Source organism: Pinus tabuliformis, chromosome 5_2, assembly GCF_031772625.1.
Source record: "Pinus tabuliformis cultivar Carrire ecotype Pingquan chromosome 5_2, CPIR1, whole genome shotgun sequence".
Classification (NCBI taxonomy): Eukaryota; Viridiplantae; Streptophyta; class Pinopsida; order Pinales; family Pinaceae; genus Pinus; species Pinus tabuliformis.
The window spans coordinates 730,343,592-730,363,188 of NC_142306.1; the positions used below are offsets into that span (position 1 = coordinate 730,343,592).

The 19,597-nt window shown below is 39.3% G+C and overlaps 1 protein-coding gene across 1 annotated transcript; it reads left to right on the top strand.

Moving 5' to 3' along the window:
• The first annotated feature begins 1,992 nt into the window (after positions 1-1,992).
• Positions 1,993-5,077, top strand: LOC149161300 (disease resistance protein RPS2-like). Its single transcript, XM_089434834.1, has one exon. It carries the CDS (start codon positions 2,222-2,224, stop codon positions 5,075-5,077), a length of 2,856 nt encoding a protein of 951 aa, XP_089290960.1. The 5' UTR covers positions 1,993-2,221.
• The last annotated feature ends 14,520 nt before the right edge of the window (positions 5,078-19,597 follow it).

Sequence of the window (19,597 nt, forward strand, 5' to 3'; positions counted from 1 at the left end):
TCCATTTAAACCTCTATGAGACTTAATACCATTAAAGTGTCTCATATCATATAAGCATATCGTGATTCTAAACTTACTTTTGAATTATTTGTTTGGATTTTTTTTACTTATATAAAACTATTTTATTTATTCACCTTAATACACAATAAATATTGTGAATAAAATTATCAATACTACAAGTATAGAAGCTTGTATATCAAAGTATAAAATACAAAAAACTTGTACATCAAAAAATAAAATACAAAAGTTAGAACAAAATATGAAACAAAATTAGATAAAATGGAAATGTTTAATTAAGTACATTATATTAACGAAGACAATAATTTTAGTGAAAATAATTAAATGATTAAATAAAAAGTAAATATAATGAACTTTTATTTAAAAATTAAAGACTAGTACAGTTTACAAATAATCTTGTAGACTCCCACTAGTTTTTTTGTAAAGTTTTGAAAGAGAATGTAATCAAATCTTTTAAGAGTAGGTGGGTTGATAAATAAGACAATCTCATAATTTCTTAACTTTAATAAAAATAATCTTGTAGACTCCAACTAGCTTTTTATAAAGTTTTGAAAGATAATGTAAATCAAATCCTTTAATAGTAGGTGGGTTGATAGACAAGACAATCTCATAATTTCTTAATTTTTCCCAACATTCTATTCAAGTAAATATAATAATCTACAATTTGTTAATTCAATTTGTAAATTGATAGAAAGGAATTGGAATAAAGGTGGAAATTGTAGAATAATTGCAAGTCACTTTTGTATGTTATTCATTTTGCAAATTATTAGTTTTGATAACATTATTTTGCTCTACTCAAGAGCAATCTTCATTTTTCATTTCATATATTCTCTCTCATATACTTAAAGAATTCTAGTTTTATTATGTTGAAAAATATATTTTAGAGTATAATTTTTTTATTTACATTGGAATTGGAAAATATATATATATTTTTAAATAAAAATAAAATAACAACTCAACTAAAAAACAATTTATTTTTTTTAAATAAAATTAAAATAACAACTTAATTAAAAAATAATATTTACTAGAAAGTCTAAGGTGCATGGAAATTCAATAATGCTCTCTTTAGTAGGTGAAGAAGGTGCATGGAAATTCAAGAATGCTCTCTCTAGTAGGTGAAGTAGGTGCATGGAAATTCAATAAAGCTGTCTTTAGTAGGTGAAGAAGGTGCATGGAAATTCAATAATGCTCTCTCGAGTAGGTGAAAATGGTGCATGGAAATTCAATAATGCTCTGGAGAAGGTAAAAAAGGTATAGTAGTGAGGAAGGTACATGGAAATTCAATAATGCTCTTTTTACTAGGTGAAGAAGGTGCATGTAAATTCAAGAACGCTCTCTCTAGTAGGTGAAGTAGGTGCATGGAATTTCAATAATGCTCTCTTTAGTAGGTGAAGAAGGTGCATGGAAATTCAATAATGCTCTCTCCAGTAGGTGAAAAAGGTGCATGGAAATTCAATAATGCTCTCTCCACTAGGTGAAAAAGGTGCATGGAAATTCAATAATGCTCTAGAGAAGGTAAAAAAAGTACATTAGTGAGGAAGGTGCATGGAAATTCAATAATGCCCTCTTTAGTAGGTGAAGAAGGTGCATGGAAATTCAAGAATGCTCTCTCTAGTTGGTGAAGCAGGTGCATGGAAATTCAATAATGCTGTCTTTAGTAGGTGAAGAAGGTGCATGGAAATTCAATAATGCTCTAGAGAAGGTAAAAAAGGTACAAGAGTGAGGAAGGTGCATGGAAATTCAATAATGTTATTTTTAAATTGCCAACACTGTTCCACCTCCCCATTCATAATAATGACAACAAGTGGGAATGGAAATTTTGAGTGGGGCCCAACTATTGAATTTTCTTTGTTTTACCAGGTCCCTTGGCACCTGAGTTGCTTCACAGCTACTGAGTACGAAGAGAGGGTTGTCAAATCAAGGTACTTTCCAGCTGTTTGAGCCCTTGACTCAACCTGCTAATAAATTAAAGTCGAATCAGTACAATAATGGCTACTACTTTATTGTGTACAGAACATCATAAAACTTATTCGTTTTCGGATTACATAATTTTGCTCCACACCCCTTCAATTTATTCGTTTTCGATTACATAACTTTGCTCCTCGCCCCTTCCTTCATTTCAGCCCTTTCCTCTGTTCCAGTGTTTGATCGATCCCCTTCCTTCATTTCAGCTCTTTCCTTTGTTCTCCCTTTGCTATCAGCTATGGTGGACCCTATAATCCAAAATTATACTGGGGGAGTGGCAGCCGAAGTCACAGGCAACATTCTTGCTAGGATTTTCCAGAAGTTGGAAGATGTTAATAACTTGGAGGGAAACAGCGAAATTCTGGAAACCGACTTTAGCACTGTGCAGGACATGTTGAATAATATTCGCAACCAGTTTGAAGCCCAGCAGAAGATGTTGGAGGAGCCATTGAAAAAATGGTTAACAAAGATGGAGAAAGCCCTTGGAGAGGCTGAAGATCTGATCAATCGGGCCAATCGACATAGACCAAGAGCGTGGTATCAGCGTTGTTGTTGCCTCCTCTGGAACCTCAACCTCCCCACGCAAGTTAGAGCTTGGAAGGATACATATGATGCCCTCATTCAAGAGTTCAGTAAGTTCTGCTCAATACATGCCTCGATTCCGCAGCTTGTGTCCACTGCAGCACCTCAGACAGACCTGCTGCTCCAAACTGTGCCAGACTCGGGTTTCAAAGGGTCCGGCATTCGAACTGCTCAGGATCAGCTGCAGACATGGCTCACCGACCCTCATTGCCAATCTCGCGTGATTGGCGTGTACGGCATGGGGGGAGTTGGCAAGACCTCGTTGCTGAGAGTCATCTACAACACCTACAAGAAGCAGGTCAGCAGTATCTTTCATGTCGTTCTCTGGTTGACTGTTTCTCAGGAAATCGAAATTCAGAAGTTGCAGGATTCCATTGCTAAGGAAGTGGGATTAAATCTGAAGGAAATTTCTAATGTTGAAGAAAGGAAGATGAGATTGTATGCATCTGTCCGAAAGAGTAACAAGAATTTTCTTATCGTATTGGACGACTTCTGGCGTTCAATTGATCTACAGGAAGAAGTGGGCGTCGGATTTGGCGATGATAATCCGAGCAAAATCATAATGTCCAGTCGCAACAGAGATGTCATTGCAAGAATGGGGGCGCTTGAGTACTCCGTGGGCATACATCCCTTGTCCACAGAGGAAGGCTGGGAGTTATTTACAAGTAGAGCTTTTACGAATGGGGTTGTTAATATAGAGGAGGGTATAGCCAGAGAAGTTGCCATGGAGTGCAAAGGTTTGCCCTTGGCAATAAATGTAGTAGCTGGAGCGATGAGATCCAAAGAGACGAATGGTGAGTGGAGTCGTGCTTTGAGCATGATGAAAACTGCGGATCCCACCTTTCCAATCACTCACGAGACTATTGATGCAGATCTGTATCAAACTTTAAAATGGAGTTACAGTGATTTGCCACGTCGTAATTTAAAGATTTGTTTTCTATGCTGTGCTATGTTCCCCGAGGACTTCGAAATTCCTGTAAAGCGTCTCGTGGAAATGTGGCGCGCGGAAGGGTTGATCACTCCTAAAGCGACCAGTTACTTTATGGATACTGGGCGTGAGTACATAGGTGTACTGGTAAGCAGGGGTTTGGTAGAGCATTATAAAGTTGGGAGGACCGAATATCTAAAGGTCCATGATGTTCTTCGCGATACTGCAATATATATCGGCCAAACGGAGGAGAACTGGTTATTTTCAGCAGGTCCACATCTACAGAATTTCCCTAGTGAAGAAGAGACTAGGGATTGCAAAAGAATATCAATTTTTGGGAGTGATGCTCGTGATCTGCCAATGGATTTCAATTGCCCAAATCTTACGAGTTTGTGGTTAATGGCGAACAAAAGGTTGTCAAAGGTTCCCGACGGCTTTCTTTTAAACCTTCCGTGTCTCACGGTTCTTGAACTGTCAGAGAGTCAAATAACTTCGCTGCCATCATCAGTGGGGCAACTGGGACAGCTTCAGTTTCTTAGCTTGGGAGGCTGCCGCGACTTGAGGGGTTTGCCTGATACCATATGCAATTTGTCTCGTCTTCAAACTTTGAATCTTGAGTGGTGTAGGAGCCTGCATTCACTGCCGAGCGGAATAGGAAAGCTTAAAAGGCTTAAGAATCTCAATTTAGATGGGTGTTACGGCTTAGAGACAATTCCAGATGGTATTTTTCAACTCACTTCATTGAACACATTGTGCCTGCAATCAAGTTGTACGGTTAGAGCAAAGGATCTCACAAATTTGGCAAATCTGGTGGAGCTACGGGCATCAGTAAAGGCAGGAATTGAAGTAGGCAGAGAGGATACCTGGTTGGACATGACGATTTTGGAATTAAGATACATCCATGCTCTTCCGGAGCGCATGATGCACATGAATAAGTTGGAGGAATTAAGGCTATGTGATTATCAAGGCTTGTCTTTACCGAATTGTATTTGTGATTTCCGAAACTTGAAGGTCTTCAATTTGCACAGATGTCACCAATTAAGGGAGTTTCCGGCCATGGAGATTGGGAGTGCAGATGCTAGCTTTCCAGCGCTAGAGCAGTTGACTTTGGATGGCCTGTACAAGTTAGAGAGTCTTGCAGGACCATCTAATGTGTGCAATGAAAGAGCAATGCCCAATCTTCAATACTTGCACATACACAATTGCCGATTTGCTGAGACACTGCTATCTTCAATGGGGAAGCTGCCCAATTTAATGGAAGTGGATATATCTAATTGTGATGAGTCGAAGGAAATGGACTTTGGGAGTGGGAGTTTTCCAATGCTGAGGGAATTGACATTGCGACACCTACCCATGTTAGAGAGTATAGGGGGGCCTTCAAATATATGGAATGAAGGAACGTTGCCCAACCTTCAAACATTGGAGATATCGGGGTGTCCGTTATTGAGGAAATTGCCATTAGGAATAGAGAAACTATCTAATTTAAAAACAATTAGAGCAAGCTTAGAATGGTGGGAAAGCGTTGATTGGCAAAAGGATGAAATGAAAGCTCAACTTTCTCACCTTTTTTCTTCTCTACACTAGGTTATTAATTGTATTGGGCTGCTGCTGTGTATTTTAAAATTTAATATAAAAGAGAGTGGGAAATTTTATATGTTTAATGTGAAGTTGATGTAATGCAATTAAATTGTTCAGCTCTTTCTCGACATTGGCCCAGATTTCTAGCTTGTGGTAGGTTTTAGTTATACATTTTCTGCTTTTTCAGTACTGAAGGCTGACATGTATTGGCTCTTTTGTATATGCTCATTATATTTTCTTAATATAATACTATGATGATTTTCTCTCTGAAAAAAAAAATGTAATGCAATTAAAAAAGTTGCGTTATCAAAAATTTGATTTTCTTATAATTTAGAGTAATTTTGATAATATTATTTGATATCTTTATATTTTCTGATTAAATTTATGGTAATTTTCTGATTAAATTTATAGCAATTTTGATTATATTAGTTTTTTTCATTATGGGAATGATATCATTTCTCTAAATAAATAACTAGAGTTTTAGTGTTTTGTTTTTGTTTTTATTAATAATTTTGCATTGATGAATTTGACAAATAACAATTTTATATTTGAATTTATTTATTTTATATTTGGAAAGTTTTAACTGAAAAAAATTAATAAAAGAAATGCTGAAAAGAGTATGGGAAAAATGTTTTTTCCTCACTTGAAATATATATATATATATATATATATATATATATATATATATATATCAAATAAAAATTATATTTTAGCTTTTTTATTATATAAAATATAATTTAATAATATTAAAATATATAATACGAATTTTAGTTAATAATATTTTTATTTTTTCTTAGGGGAACTCAATTGGCCTATGTCATGAAATATTATGTAAATTATGAGATTCAAGGTTCAAATGGCCCATGAATATTTACCCACCATTTTTTTTTTTAATAGGGTTTCACTTATTTATCATATTATTTATTTCCTCATTAATATTAATTCTTACAATAAAATTTTTAATATATATTTTTACAATGTAATTAAATGTTTTATAATGTTTTATAATCTTTAACAAATATATCTCTCTTTATACCACATGTTCATGTAATAAAGGGTAATAAAGGTAAAAAACATAAGACCAAGGTCATGGGACACATTCCAAGTTGATTGTTGGGCAAGAACTATAGTGGGCATCATTTGTGGTTTATTATTGTTGAGGAAATTAGAAATGGCATTGACAAAGGCATTGCAAAAGGAAAATAAACATTAATTTACATTTAATTATGAAAATAAAAGAAAATAAGATAATGGTTTATAATTGTTAAGGAAACTAGAAATGACATTGAAAGAAAAGAAAATGTATTAATTCACATTTAATTATAAAAATAAAGGAAAATAAGAGAAAAAGGAGATGAAGAGACACATATTTGCATGCTAATAAGCAAATTAGAGGGAAAAAGAAGGAAAATGAAGAAAAAAAGAAAATCAATGATAAAAAGCATTAGAGAAACAATTGACAACTTATGGCCAATTTGGCTTGGATCAGTTTCACAGAGAAAGAGAGAGTTCCAAGAAGAGAAAGCAAGCAAGCAAGTAAATGAAAGAAAAGAAAGGTAAATGACAAGCAAAGGAAAGAAAAGGTAAAGCAAAGGAAGGTTGGATAAACAACTTCAAGATGATTTTACAAGTAATAGGTTGCATGTGTGATTTCCTAGCTGAGTTGTGAATGCATGGTACATGCATTTGGGTATTTGGTTCATTTGCTATAATTCGCATGAGTTTTTCCTGGTTTGACAGTGGTTTCAATCTTTCCCTGCCGTTTCTTAGATAACCATGGTGTGATGGGATTCATTATTGTTTAAGATTTGGATTGTCGGAAGGTTTTTGATTTGGGTGATTTTCGAAAGGATTGTTCTGTGTGATTTTGATTATGATATCTATTTGGTTTAGCTAACTTGACATGTTTGTGGGAATAAGAAGATCAAAGATGATGAGAAAAATGGTGGATTACAATTCATGTGACTCTCCCTACAAATAAATTGAGTAGCAAGGAGATGGGTATTCCCCTAACATAGTAGATGTTATTTTTTGTAGCATTGGATATGTCTTAGCCATGAAATTTTGTGGAGAGGCTAGAATACATGAGATTTCCAAAACCCAGAAATCTTTTTTAGAAATTCCACCTAGAGACAACTTAATTAGATTATTAGTCATTTTTTTAGATATTTCCTAAGTCTAAACTTAGGGAACATGACTAATTAATCAAAATTAATTAAGCCATGGTGTGAATGTTCTAGAAACTCACACGAATTGACTGGGAAATAATTTGGGCCATCGATTATGTTTTAATCTTGCCCGTTGGTGCTTCAACAAAATATTATAAGTAGAAGTCGATGGGTAGATAGAGAATACACCACTACAGTTACTCATTTGCCCAAATAGATCATTTTTCATAGTGGTTGAGATTCAACAGAGGAGATAGAGCGAGAGGGTGAGTAGTAGGTGAGAGAGATGGTAGCAACAGTATTCCAGAAGGCAAATTTCTCAATTCAAGAAGAGGCAACATAAGGGAGAGCATATTCCACAAGAGAATTGTGTAGTCACTGCATAGAGAGTGATGCAGAGTCACCAACGTATGGTAAGAGGGTCCATCTCTTGGTCAGGAAGTTGCTGTGGAGAGTGAGAAATTTCTTATAAAATTTATCTCAGTATTTTTCTCTGTCTAGATTGCCAAAATTCTTGTACTCAGGTTTGCTATTGAAAATTAATAAGAAAACCCTCATTTGCTGCACTGGTTCTCCCACATTGGGTTTTTCTAGGGAAAATTGTCTAGAAATTAACTGTGTTAATATTTTGTATGTGTGTGGTAGAATTTCTCTATTTCCAACATTTTATTTTTCTATAGTAATTTATTGTGAAAATTGCAGTAGTAAACTTATTTGATATTTGTCGTAGCAAATAAACTGCATAATTTATTTGACAGTTAGAAGAATAATTTTCAGTTATTGCAATAGATGGAATTTCACATGGTATTAGAGTAGATATGATCAGTGAGAGAGCTCAGTGGCTGAGAAAGGAAGAATTTCACTTATCAGTGTGAGCAACAATTCGAATCCCTAGAGAGGAGCTAGTCTCCTGGCCAGGAAGCCGTAATTCTTAAGGAAAATAAGCTTTTCTGAGAAAGAGAGAGAAAAACTTGATTTCTCTAGATCAAGGAATTCCAAAGGCAGAGGGAGCATCCCCATACTTTTTGTAGAGAAAATCTCTAGCCAAATGCAATAATTTTTGTAGTAGTTTGCTGAGCAGATTCAATGTTGGGAGGAAAGAGAAATGATATAGAAATTTTCGGACAGAATTAACAGTCAGGATGATTCAGATTTATCTTATAGGTTGGAGGATGATTTTTCTTGCCTATCAGGATCAACTTCACTTGGTGTATGGTATATAGATAGTGGAGCTTCAGCTCATATGACAAGAGTTAGATAATATTTATCTAGCTATTAAGAAGAGGAGATGGACTTCCAGATCACTATAGGAAACACAACTAAATGTATTGTTGTAGGGAGATGCATCACAGAGTTTCAGAGGGAGTCAGGAGATAGCATCAACGCTACTAATGTATTGCATGTATGTGGATTGGTATGAACCTAATTTTAATGTCCTTGTTGCGGGACAAGGGGTATGATGTACACTTCGTAGGGAAGAAAGTATATGTCAAACACTCAAGCTGGAAGAAGGTGAAACAAATTGGAGCTCGAAGCAACAGAATATATAGGTTGTAGCTCGATTCTCCAATGACACGAATAGGCAGTGACAGTAGCAGTGGAAAGGAGTTGAACAAATTGGGGCATAGGATGATGGAACATTTACACCATGGAGCACTCAAAATGCTTAGAGAAACTGTAATAGGAGTTCCAATTCTTAGTACGAAGCACGATGATGTATGTAGAGGATGTGTACTTGGAAAGTACATGAAGACAACATTCCCAAGAAGTAATAGCAGAGCAAATGGCTTTTAGGACTAGTACACTCAGATATTTCTGCCCTATGTCCACTAGAGCTCTTAGTGGTGGGGAATAATTCATCACCTTTATTGATGACCATTCTAGAAAGACCTGGATCTATCTCTTAAAGACCAAAGATGAGGTCTTTGACCGGTTTAAAGAGTTTAAGGCACTCGTGGAGAATGCGATAGATAAGAAGATCAAGGTGCTTCGCTTAGATAATGGTGGAAAACACATTGATAAAGATTTCACAGATTTCTACGTGAAGGAAGGAATCAAAAGAGAATGTACAACTCCATATAAACCTCAATAGAATGGATTAGCGGAGCAGAAAAATAGAACGATTGTTGGGGTTGCAAAGGCTATGTTGTATGATCGGGAACTGCCAAGATTTCTATGAGTAAAGGCATGTAACACAACAATGTACATTTAGAACAGAACTCCTCATAGAGCATTGGGGAAGAAAACGCCAGAGGGAGTCTTCATAGGAAAGAAACCTGAAGTAAGTCACTTCAGGATTTTTGGGAGTGCAGCGTACTGCCACATGCCAGATGAAAAACATAGTAAATTAGATCAGACTACAGAGAATGGGTTCTTCTTTGGGTATAGCGAGACCTCAAAGGCATACATGATCTACATTCCTAGTAGTTGGAAGATTGTAGTGAGACGAGATGTAAAGTTCATGGAGGACAAAGTTTTTAGGAGATCTCGAGAGATGCTTGCAAGTGATCAGAATCAATCAACAGAAGTTTTGTTAGTCCAACAGCAGGGGCAACTAGTGGGACCAATAGGATGATAATGACAGGGATCAAGTACAGTGACTAGTACCAATATTTCCCTAGGGGTAGGAGATCCAAGGAGTTCTCAACAAATGAAGAAGCAAGAATAGGAGGAAGAACTAATTGAACCTCCCACCACCAACGATAGATCTAGCAGGGAAGTTCATGAGACATTGACAAATGAAGAGGAGTTTATCGGAACTTCTAGGACATACAAGAGACAACGCAGGCAACCTGATAGATATCAAGCCTTGGTAGCTTAGGTTGGAGAATCCTCCATCTTTCAAGAAGCTACACAGCATCAGGTTTGGGTGGATGCCATGGTAGAAGAGTATAGTTCTATCATGACAAATGATGTTTGGGAAGTGTCACACGGAATGAGTCAACCTTGCGGACAAGATCGACCTCCCTAGTATCTAAAGATATCTAGTGAAAAACGCACCAATCAAACCCTATCTTTCACTAAATATGCAATTTAAAATAGAGGCAAACAAGTGTTTAGGCTTACCTTAAGGCCAGTGTGAGTTTGTGGAAGTCAAGCTCCTTCGATCCAAAAGAGCTCCTTGATGTAGAATCTGCATACACAAACAAACACACACATTAAATAGCACCTGAAAAACCAATATAATAAAGCATATCCATCATAATGATCAAGGAAATTATGAAACAAATTACATAAGACAATTTGTTGAGAAAAATGAGTTTAGTTGTATTAATTTAAATCAAGAAGAACTTTACAACCTGTGCCTTGATGTTGTACAAGTTCCTCCCAGGGTCCAGCAAGAAGTTTCCTCTACTTTGACAAGTTCACTCACTTCCCAATGAAGCCAAAAAGGAATGGAATCTCTCCTCTCAAGCTTAACTAGGGAGTCTTAATTTCACCAGCATTTACCCTTAGAAATGTTCAGCTTCTAACCTCCTCTGCAACTGGCCCAATGCCTTAATTTATAGTGCTTTGTAGGGAAGTTAGCAGGTCCACCTTCAAAGGGATAAGCTCCTTCTTCAAAGGGATAACTCCTCTCATCAAGGGATTAGTTCCTCCTCTATTGGGATGCATGAACCACCTAGGAGCGAACAATCCACGTCAAAACTCCTTCTAGAATCATCTAGAATTAACCCAAAGTGAGTTTTTTGAAGTTAAACTTGCGCCTTTTGACTTTTACAGGGGTCCGCACCCACCCCTTTATAGACAGAGCGGGCAGGTTCGCAGGTAACATGAACATGGGGTGCGGGACCGCAGGCAATAGTAGGAGAAAGTGCGGAACCAGAGTTTTATTGATTTTTAAAGGACTTTCTCTCATTCTTGAAGCTTGACATGAGGAGATGAGGTATTAGACTTGCCAAGGAGGACAGTATGGTTGATGAGGGACCCATACTGTCTGCAAATAGTCATGGTGACAGATTTTTGTGTAACAGATTGCCCCTTAAAGTGCGAAGTCTGTAGTAGATAAGGGTTTCATATACCATCTAGGAAGAGTGAAGTACTTTATCATTTCGAGGATTATCTTGTGGAGAGCCCGGTTGGAACCTGTAAACATTCAACACAAAATATATATATGAGATCATATCATCGCTGAGGTAGGCATTCACATACTCAGATCAAAACTAATTAGCAAACTAACTACTGCTCTGATACATGAATGATCTTGCAATACATCATAATCATAGACACATGTAGACACAGTATGGGCGCAGCCATCTGTTTATAATTAGTCTACAGTGTAATGAATACAAAACTCCTCGCAGCATCGATGGCAGAAACTAGATCTAGGGTCTTGATTTCTACTTCCTGAAACAGTACGATTCTATCCATGCAAATGAATTTGTTGAAGTCGAACATGGTAGAAACCACTTGATTACGAGTAAATGATGTAAACTATTAACAAGTGTGAGAGAAACCACCATTAATGTCAATGGCTCTCAAAGTACCCAATACAATCCATGAGATGTGAATAGATGTGTTGATGTCGAACATATCACGGAGTCCTTCGATCGAAGGTCAATGATGCAACCTATTGTCGAGGGCGAGAAACCTGCCATTGAGGCATGCAGATCCCAAGGTACTGACGATTTCTAGATCATCTTTCTAGATAATGAGTTGAAGTTGATAGAAAGTGATCTGTTGCAAGCAAGCTCACAACACGAAATCATATATCAAGTTGGAGAAATGTAGCTGCAAAGACTAACTCAAGGATGGTCAAGATGGATGACAAATATTTTGCAGATGAATGGCTGATTTACAAGACTCCTCTTGAACACATAACGACACAGCAGATGGTTTGGTGACAATTGACCCAAAGTTAATACCCAGAAACCAGCTGAAGACTTTCAATATGGTTTGATCAACTATCAGGAAAAGGATTTCCCAACCTAGGTGAATGAAAAGTGTCGTGTTCAAGAGTGGTGATAAGGTTTTTCTAAGACAAAGTATAACAAACAGGCTCATTTTCCTCTCTTTTCCCCCACCATTTCTGGCAAGTACCTCTTTATTTTTGACAAACTTGAGGAGGATAACATTTGCTTGATTATAAGCTCATCCTTCGAATGAGTCCAACTTAGTTTAGATTTGAACCCTAAGAAGGAGTGGTATGTTCCTGTTTGTAATTGAACAGGTCCTTTACTGTTAAATTTTAACGAGTCCAGTATAGGAGAAACTCGACATTTTTCAATTTTATGGAGTCTGAAAAACTTAAGAAAACTCCATGGTTGTTCTTTTTCATAAATTTGTGTCTCCCAAGCCCGAAAAAGTATAAAATAATACTTAAGAGAACCGCTTGATCATTACGACCAAGGAGTACTTTTCATAATTAGTGCCTCTGATCTGAAAAAGTAAAAAGCGACCAAGGACACGTCGTTTTATTACCAATATCGAATTTGAAATGACAAAAATCCGGCAATCTTTTCGTGTTTTTTCGGTCAGAAAAGGGTTGTAAGAGGACCGTCTTTTTAATTCCATTGTAATGAGTTTAAAAAGAAAAACTCGACGATCTTTTCATATTTTAGGAGTCAGAAAAGAGCTTAAAGGTGACTCTAATGTTTCACTTTTTCGTAAGTTTTAATGAGTTCGAAAAAGGGATAAAAATGTACTCATATGGCCGACTTTCAATTTAATTTACGAGCATGAAAAGACGGAAAGAACTCGGCATTTTTATTTGTTTTACGAGAATGAAAGATAGCAAAATAATCTCGGGATTTTCATGAGTTTAACGAGCCTTGAAAATAACCGAAATTGACTCGAGATAGGTTTCATTTTTACAAAAGCTTGAAACAGAGAAAAACTATGCTTCAGAGTAGTTTCATTTTTACACAAGCTTGAAACAGAGAGAAAACTGTGCTTGATGCCCCCTAAGCGTAATTGCTAGAGCGCATGCCCCCCCAGCTTCATTTTATTCAACTAAGTACACTGCTGGATGGAATGAAGGTTCATTTACGAGATCATATGAAAGACCCGACTTAAAACTGTAAGAAAATATGCAAAAAACTGAAATAACTAACCTAAATATACAACTTAACATTTATGAGATCTTGTCAAACTCTCGACTCAATTAGAGGAGGATTGTTTCATTTTTTAACGAGCTTGACACAGAAAAAGAACTATGCTCGGATTCAGTTTCATGTTTACGCAAGCTTGAAACAAAAAACTATGCTTGTTATAAGTTCGCATGCCCCCAACATAATGACGCAAATCGAGGTACATGTCCCCCAAGCTTCATTGCGTTCAACCAGGTGGATGAAATGAAGGTTTACTTTCGAAATCTTGGAAAGACTCGTGGGAGTTGTTTCATTTTTTAGTGAGGTTGACACAGGAAAAGAACTATCGTCAAAACCCTTGTTTCATTTTTTAAATGAGCTTGACACAAGATAAGGAACTATGCTCATAACTACTCTCTACAATCTACCTAACAAGGAACTATACTCTAAAAACCTTGATTCATTTTTTAACGAGCTTAACACAAGACAAGGAACTATGCTCATGACTCCTTGTTTCATTTTTTAACGAGGTTGAGATGGGAACAAACTATCCTCAAACTCACTGATTCATTTTTTAATTAGGTCGACACAGTAAAAGGAACTTCCTCGAAATCCTACTTTCTACAATCTACCTATATAACCTATCCTTGTTTCATTTTTTAGCGAGCTTGACACAAGAAAATGAACTATGCTCGAAAATCCTTGATTCATTTTTTAACTAGCTTGACACAAGACAAGGAACTATGCTCGAAAATCCTTGATTCATTTTTTAACGAGATTGACACAAGACAAGGAACTATGCTTGAAAATCCTTGATTCATTTTTTAGCGAGCTTGACACAAGACAAGGAACTATGCTAAAAAATACTTGATTCATTTTTTAACGAGCTTGACACAAGACAAGGAACTATGCTCAAAAAGTTCGCATTCCCCTAGCATAATGATGCAAAGTGAGGTACATGCCCCCCAAGCTTCATTGCATTCAACCAGGTGGATGGAATGAAGGTTTACTTTCAAGTTATTGGAAAGACTCGTGGGAGCTGTTTCATTTTTTAAGGAGGTTGACACAAGAAAAGAACTATCCTCAAAATCCTTGTTTCATGTTTGAAAATGAGCTTGACACAAGACAAAGAACTATGCTCATATCTACCTATATAATCTAAAATCTACCTGATTCATTTTTTAATGAGGTTGACTCAGTAAAAAGAACTGCCCTCATGGACACTTGTTTCATTTTTTAACGAGGTTGGCACAGGAAATGGAACTATCCTCACAACATCCAGTTTCATTTTGTAACGAGGTTGAGATGGGAAAAAACTATCCTCGCTCCCACTGATCATGGCTTTCAACTGGAAGAAAGACATGTCAATGGAAACACCTTGATCATGGCTTCCAAGAGGTCTTTATCAGAAGGAAGAATAGTTCTCTGGAAGGAACACATGTCAAGGGACTCAAAAGGGATAAGAACATCACGTTCAAGTAATCCCATAGAGTTTTCCATGTCAGTTACCGGATCTAAATCAAAGGAAGATGAGAAAATAGTGAGAGGCTCACTTTCATCGGTAACTAAAAACATGGGATCAGTTGCCACATAATTAACCCGTGGCGGGGGAGATACCACTTTAGAATCAGGGACATTTAGGGGTGTCATATTATTGGTAGTTGAAACAAGACTAGGGAACGAAAGCTGATCTACAGTCACAATATTTCCATTGTGAGGGAAAGACATCACGCAAAAGAGTGTCGATACGACAGCTTTCATTGCATAAACATAGTCTCACCCAAGGAGTAAATTGAAATCCAAGGGACCTCGAACTACCATAAGATCAATACAGACAGTTTTACCTTCCAAGGTAATAGAAAACTTAGGAAGGATCCCTAAAGGTTCACTAATGGTTCTGTTAAAAGCTTTCAGATTTTGTGTAATAGGCACAAGCTGAGGGGAACCCAAAGGTTTCGAAGCAGTTGAGGATAAAATACTAACAGAAGCACCTTCATCTACCTGTGTGCGATGCATTTCCCTACCACCAACCTTGACAATGATTTGGAAAGGGATGGAGGGGGGAAGACGAGGTTCTGTCAGTCTATTCCAATCAAAGGAAAAGACCTCAGTACTTGGAGGGGGTTCTGTAGAAACAGGCGAAATGCCCCCCGGCATAGAAGTGATCCAGGTGGATATTGGTGGCCACCTGCCAAATCCACCTGGACCCCCACCATTGTCTTTCTCAGCATTTTCAGTTTCCTTAATTGTAGCACAACTTACTATTTTTAGCAGTTTTTCAGGTCCTGAACTTCCGAAGCCGTTTTGAGGCCCTAAACGACGTTTTTTGGGGAATCCGGGGGCAACACGAGTCCATGGAATGGATGGATTGGTGTTGCCCGTTCCAACAATGATAGTGCTCGGATAGATCTTTCTAATGAGCTATTTTACGCGTCAAACGGAGATCATATGCCAAAGTTACGACCCCGGGAAGTTGATGTACCAACTTACCCCCAAACGGGGCCCACAGTTTGGCGTTTCATCTCCTAGGGTTAGGTTTTGGAATGTTAAGGGTTTTTCCATTGTTTCTCAACAATAAATAGGCCTTCGAGCCTCATTGTAACACAGTTCAGAGGCATGTAGCCATCACATCTCTTCTCAGAGATAAGCTACCATCGCCCTAGCTAGTTCATTTCCATTTCTGTTTGTAAGCATATTTCAGTATTTTCCATTAATGAAACAAAGCATTATTTCCGCTGCATCTTTGTGTATATGGTTATATCTGTAATTTGTTGCGTTCCTGTTTAAATCCGGATAAGTGGTATCAGAGCGGTCTGCTTTTTCTCTGTTTTTCTTTGCATGTCCCCAACAAGGTCGGGATATAAGGAGTTAGGGCTTGAACTGGTTGAACCTTTGCAAAACCAGCCTCGCAAATCCCGACGGCCTCCCATGGTGGACGAGAAGAAAGATGAGGGGGCAGGAGATCCCTTCAAAATCTTTCTCGAAGAAGCGCTCGAGCGACAACGGAACGCGATGATGGACAGCTTTGCGCAGATCTTTCAGCGGCTACCCAGAAGCGGCGCATTGGCTTCCAGCAGCTCCTCTGGAAACGCCACACCCTTTAAGGTACAAGTTAATTTTGAAATCCCCATATTCGAGGGTCAGATAGACGCCGATGCCGTAGATAAATGGTTAAATCTGCTAGAGGGTTATTTTTCTGTTCATGAATTTTCGAGTCGGGAAAAGATTGTTTTTGCTCTTCTCAAAGCAGCCCCCCACGTCAAGGACTGGTGGGAAACCTACTGCGAGCAGAAGGATGAAAGTACTGGCTCACTATTTTCAGCCGCACCCACCTGGGATTCGTTTCGGGATGCCATCAAGGAGCAGTACTACCCTGTCGGAAGCTATGAGGATGAATACATAAAGTGGACCACGCTGCGGCAGGGAAGGGACCAAGACGTGCCAGAGTTCACCAATCTTTTCCATACCCTTCGCACAAAGTTGGGTATCAAGGATTCAGAGCAACATTTGATACTCAAATACCGTGGCTGCCTGCACAAGTACATCCAGGAAGAAATATAGTTCCTAAACATCCCCTCGCTCGGCGCAGCATATCGGTATGCCGTCAAGGTCGAGCAGAAGTTTAAACAAAAGAAGCGAGACTTTGGATCTGCGAATCCAAAGCAGGGGAAAGGTGCCCCTAAACCACAGAACAAAGGACAAAGCCAAGGCGGGACAACCCAAGACAACCAGCCGAAGCTGCAAGCAAAGAGCAACGCCGCGAAGCCGAGAAAGGACACTGGAAAATGGTGCGAGTTCCATAAGAGCTCCACTCACAACACAAGTGAGTGTCGGGCCAAGCAGTCACTGGTGGCTGAGTTAAAGGTTTCAGAATCAGATGCATATTCCGACTCTGAGTCAGAACCCGATAATGGGTATGAAAAAGGGAAGCAGATCATTGATGCAGATCCCAGCGCCACTGTTGCTACTGCAAAGATCCAGAAAAATGAACCCGAAGATCCAGAGGAGGAGGAGCGTCTCTTCCACTCCCAGATGTGGGTAAAGGGCTCCCCAATACAGTTCATTGTTGATAGCGGGAGTCAAAAGAACCTCATTTCGGCAGAGGTCGTGAAGCGGTTGGGCTTACCGACCACAGCACATCCACAACCATACACCATTGGGTGGCTTCACCAAGGGCGAGATCTTCGCGTGAGCCAGCAGTGTCGCCTTCCATACAACATCAAGCCCTTCACGGATGAGGTATTGTGTGACATTGCTCCCCTTGAAGTTTGTGATGTATTACTAGGACAACCATACTTGTGGAAGCGACATGCTGTGTATGAATCAAGGCCCCGTGCTGTTATTATTACATTGGGAAATAAGTTGTTCAGGATACCAGAGGTAGCACCACCTGCTGCCATCTCTTTGATTACTGCAAAACAATGCAGTAAGATCATTTCCAAAACCAGGAAATTTGTTTTCCTGATGATACGCCCTCAAGGGAAGAAGAAGACAGTGGCCGCGACCTCCAAACGGGGTCCCTCTGCACGGCAGCTACAGATGGACAAGATTGTGGAGGAGTACGAAGACATCTTCACCTCCCCGGCAGGGGTTCCTCTGCACTGTCAAGTCAAGCACTCCATCGATCTGACCCCAGGTGCGCCGCTACCCAATGGACCAATTTATCGGCGCTCCGTTCTGGAGAACAATGAAATCAAGAGGCAGATTCAGGAGCTCCTGCAGAAAGGTCACATCCGTCCGAGTTCTTCGCCCTGTGGGAGCCCGATAGTGTTGGTACAGAAGAAGGATGGGACGTGGAGACTCTGTATTGACTATCGGGCGCTGAACAAGATCACTGTCCGTAATAGGTACCCGATCCCGCGGATTGATGACCTCCTAGACCAACTAAAGGGGGCGAAATATTTCAGCAAGATCGATCTGAAGTCAGGATATCACCAGGTACCAATTGAACCCTCAGATGTGTGGAAGACTGCCTTCAAATCCAAGGAGGGCCTCTTCGAATGGTTGGTCATGCCTTTCGGATTGACGAATGCTCCTGCAACCTTTATGAGGCTAATGGATGACATCTTGCGGCCATTCACCAACTCCTTTGTAGTAGTATACTTGGATGACATTCTGATCTTCAGCCAGAGTTGGGAAGAGCACCTCCACCACATCCGACAGGTTCTCCAAACACTGCGGCAACACAAGCTATGTGCCAATTTGGAGAAATGCACTTTTGGCATGACCGAGGTTCAGTATCTGGGATACATCATTGATGAACAGGGGGTGCATGTCGATCCAGCCAAGGTCCAAGTCATTCGGGATTGGCCCTCTCCAACCACTCTAACAGAGCTCCGCAGCTTTCTAGGTCTTGCCAACTTCTACCGCAGGTTTGTGTTGGGATTTTCTCATATTTCTTGGCCCTTGAGTCAAGTCACCAAGGGCGGGGCGAAAGCAAAATTCTTTTGGTCTGAATCTCAACAGAAGGCATTCAGGAAGTTGAAGGATCGCCTCTGCACGGCACCAGTGCTCGCGTTACCAGATTTACAACAACCATTTGAGGTCGAGACAGATGCCTCTGACTATGCTATTGGGGCAGTCCTTACTCAACATGGACATCCAGTGGCATATCACAGTGAAACACTTTCAGACACAGTCCGGAAGTACCCCACTTATGATAAAGAGATGTATTCCATTGTACAGGCCTGCCGACAATGGAAGCATTACATTTTGGGGAAGGAAACGGTCATCCACACAGACCACCGACCTCTGCAGTTCATACAGACCCAAGGGAAATTGCAGAATGATCGCCATCAGAAGTGGTCTACATACCTGCAACAGTTTCACTTGAATATCAAGTATAAAAAGGGCAGCACCAATAATGTTGCAGATTGCCTCAGTCGACCACCGATCATGGCGCTAACCACCGTGCTCAACTCTTGCGGGCACGAGACTTCTGATTGGCCACTTCTCTACAAAAGCGACCCAGAATTCGGCCACACATACCAGACACTCTTGGAGGGTCGGCAGGTTGCAGATTTTCACCTCCAGGATGCCCTATTATGCCACCTCGGTCACCTTTGTGTTCCTTCAAGCGAGCGTGCCAAGATGATTTGGGAAGCACACTACAGTCGGGCTGCTGGGCATTTCGGGGTCGAGAAAACAGTGGCAGTACTGCAAAACTATTTCTATTGGCCGAATCTTCGACAGGATGTTGGGAAGTACATCCGATCATGTACTGCCTGTGCCATTGCCAAACCGACCATTAAGAAGCAAGGCCTCTATACCCCGTTGCCTACCCCTAGTCGACCTTGGGAATCCATCTCCATGGATTACATGTCAGGCCT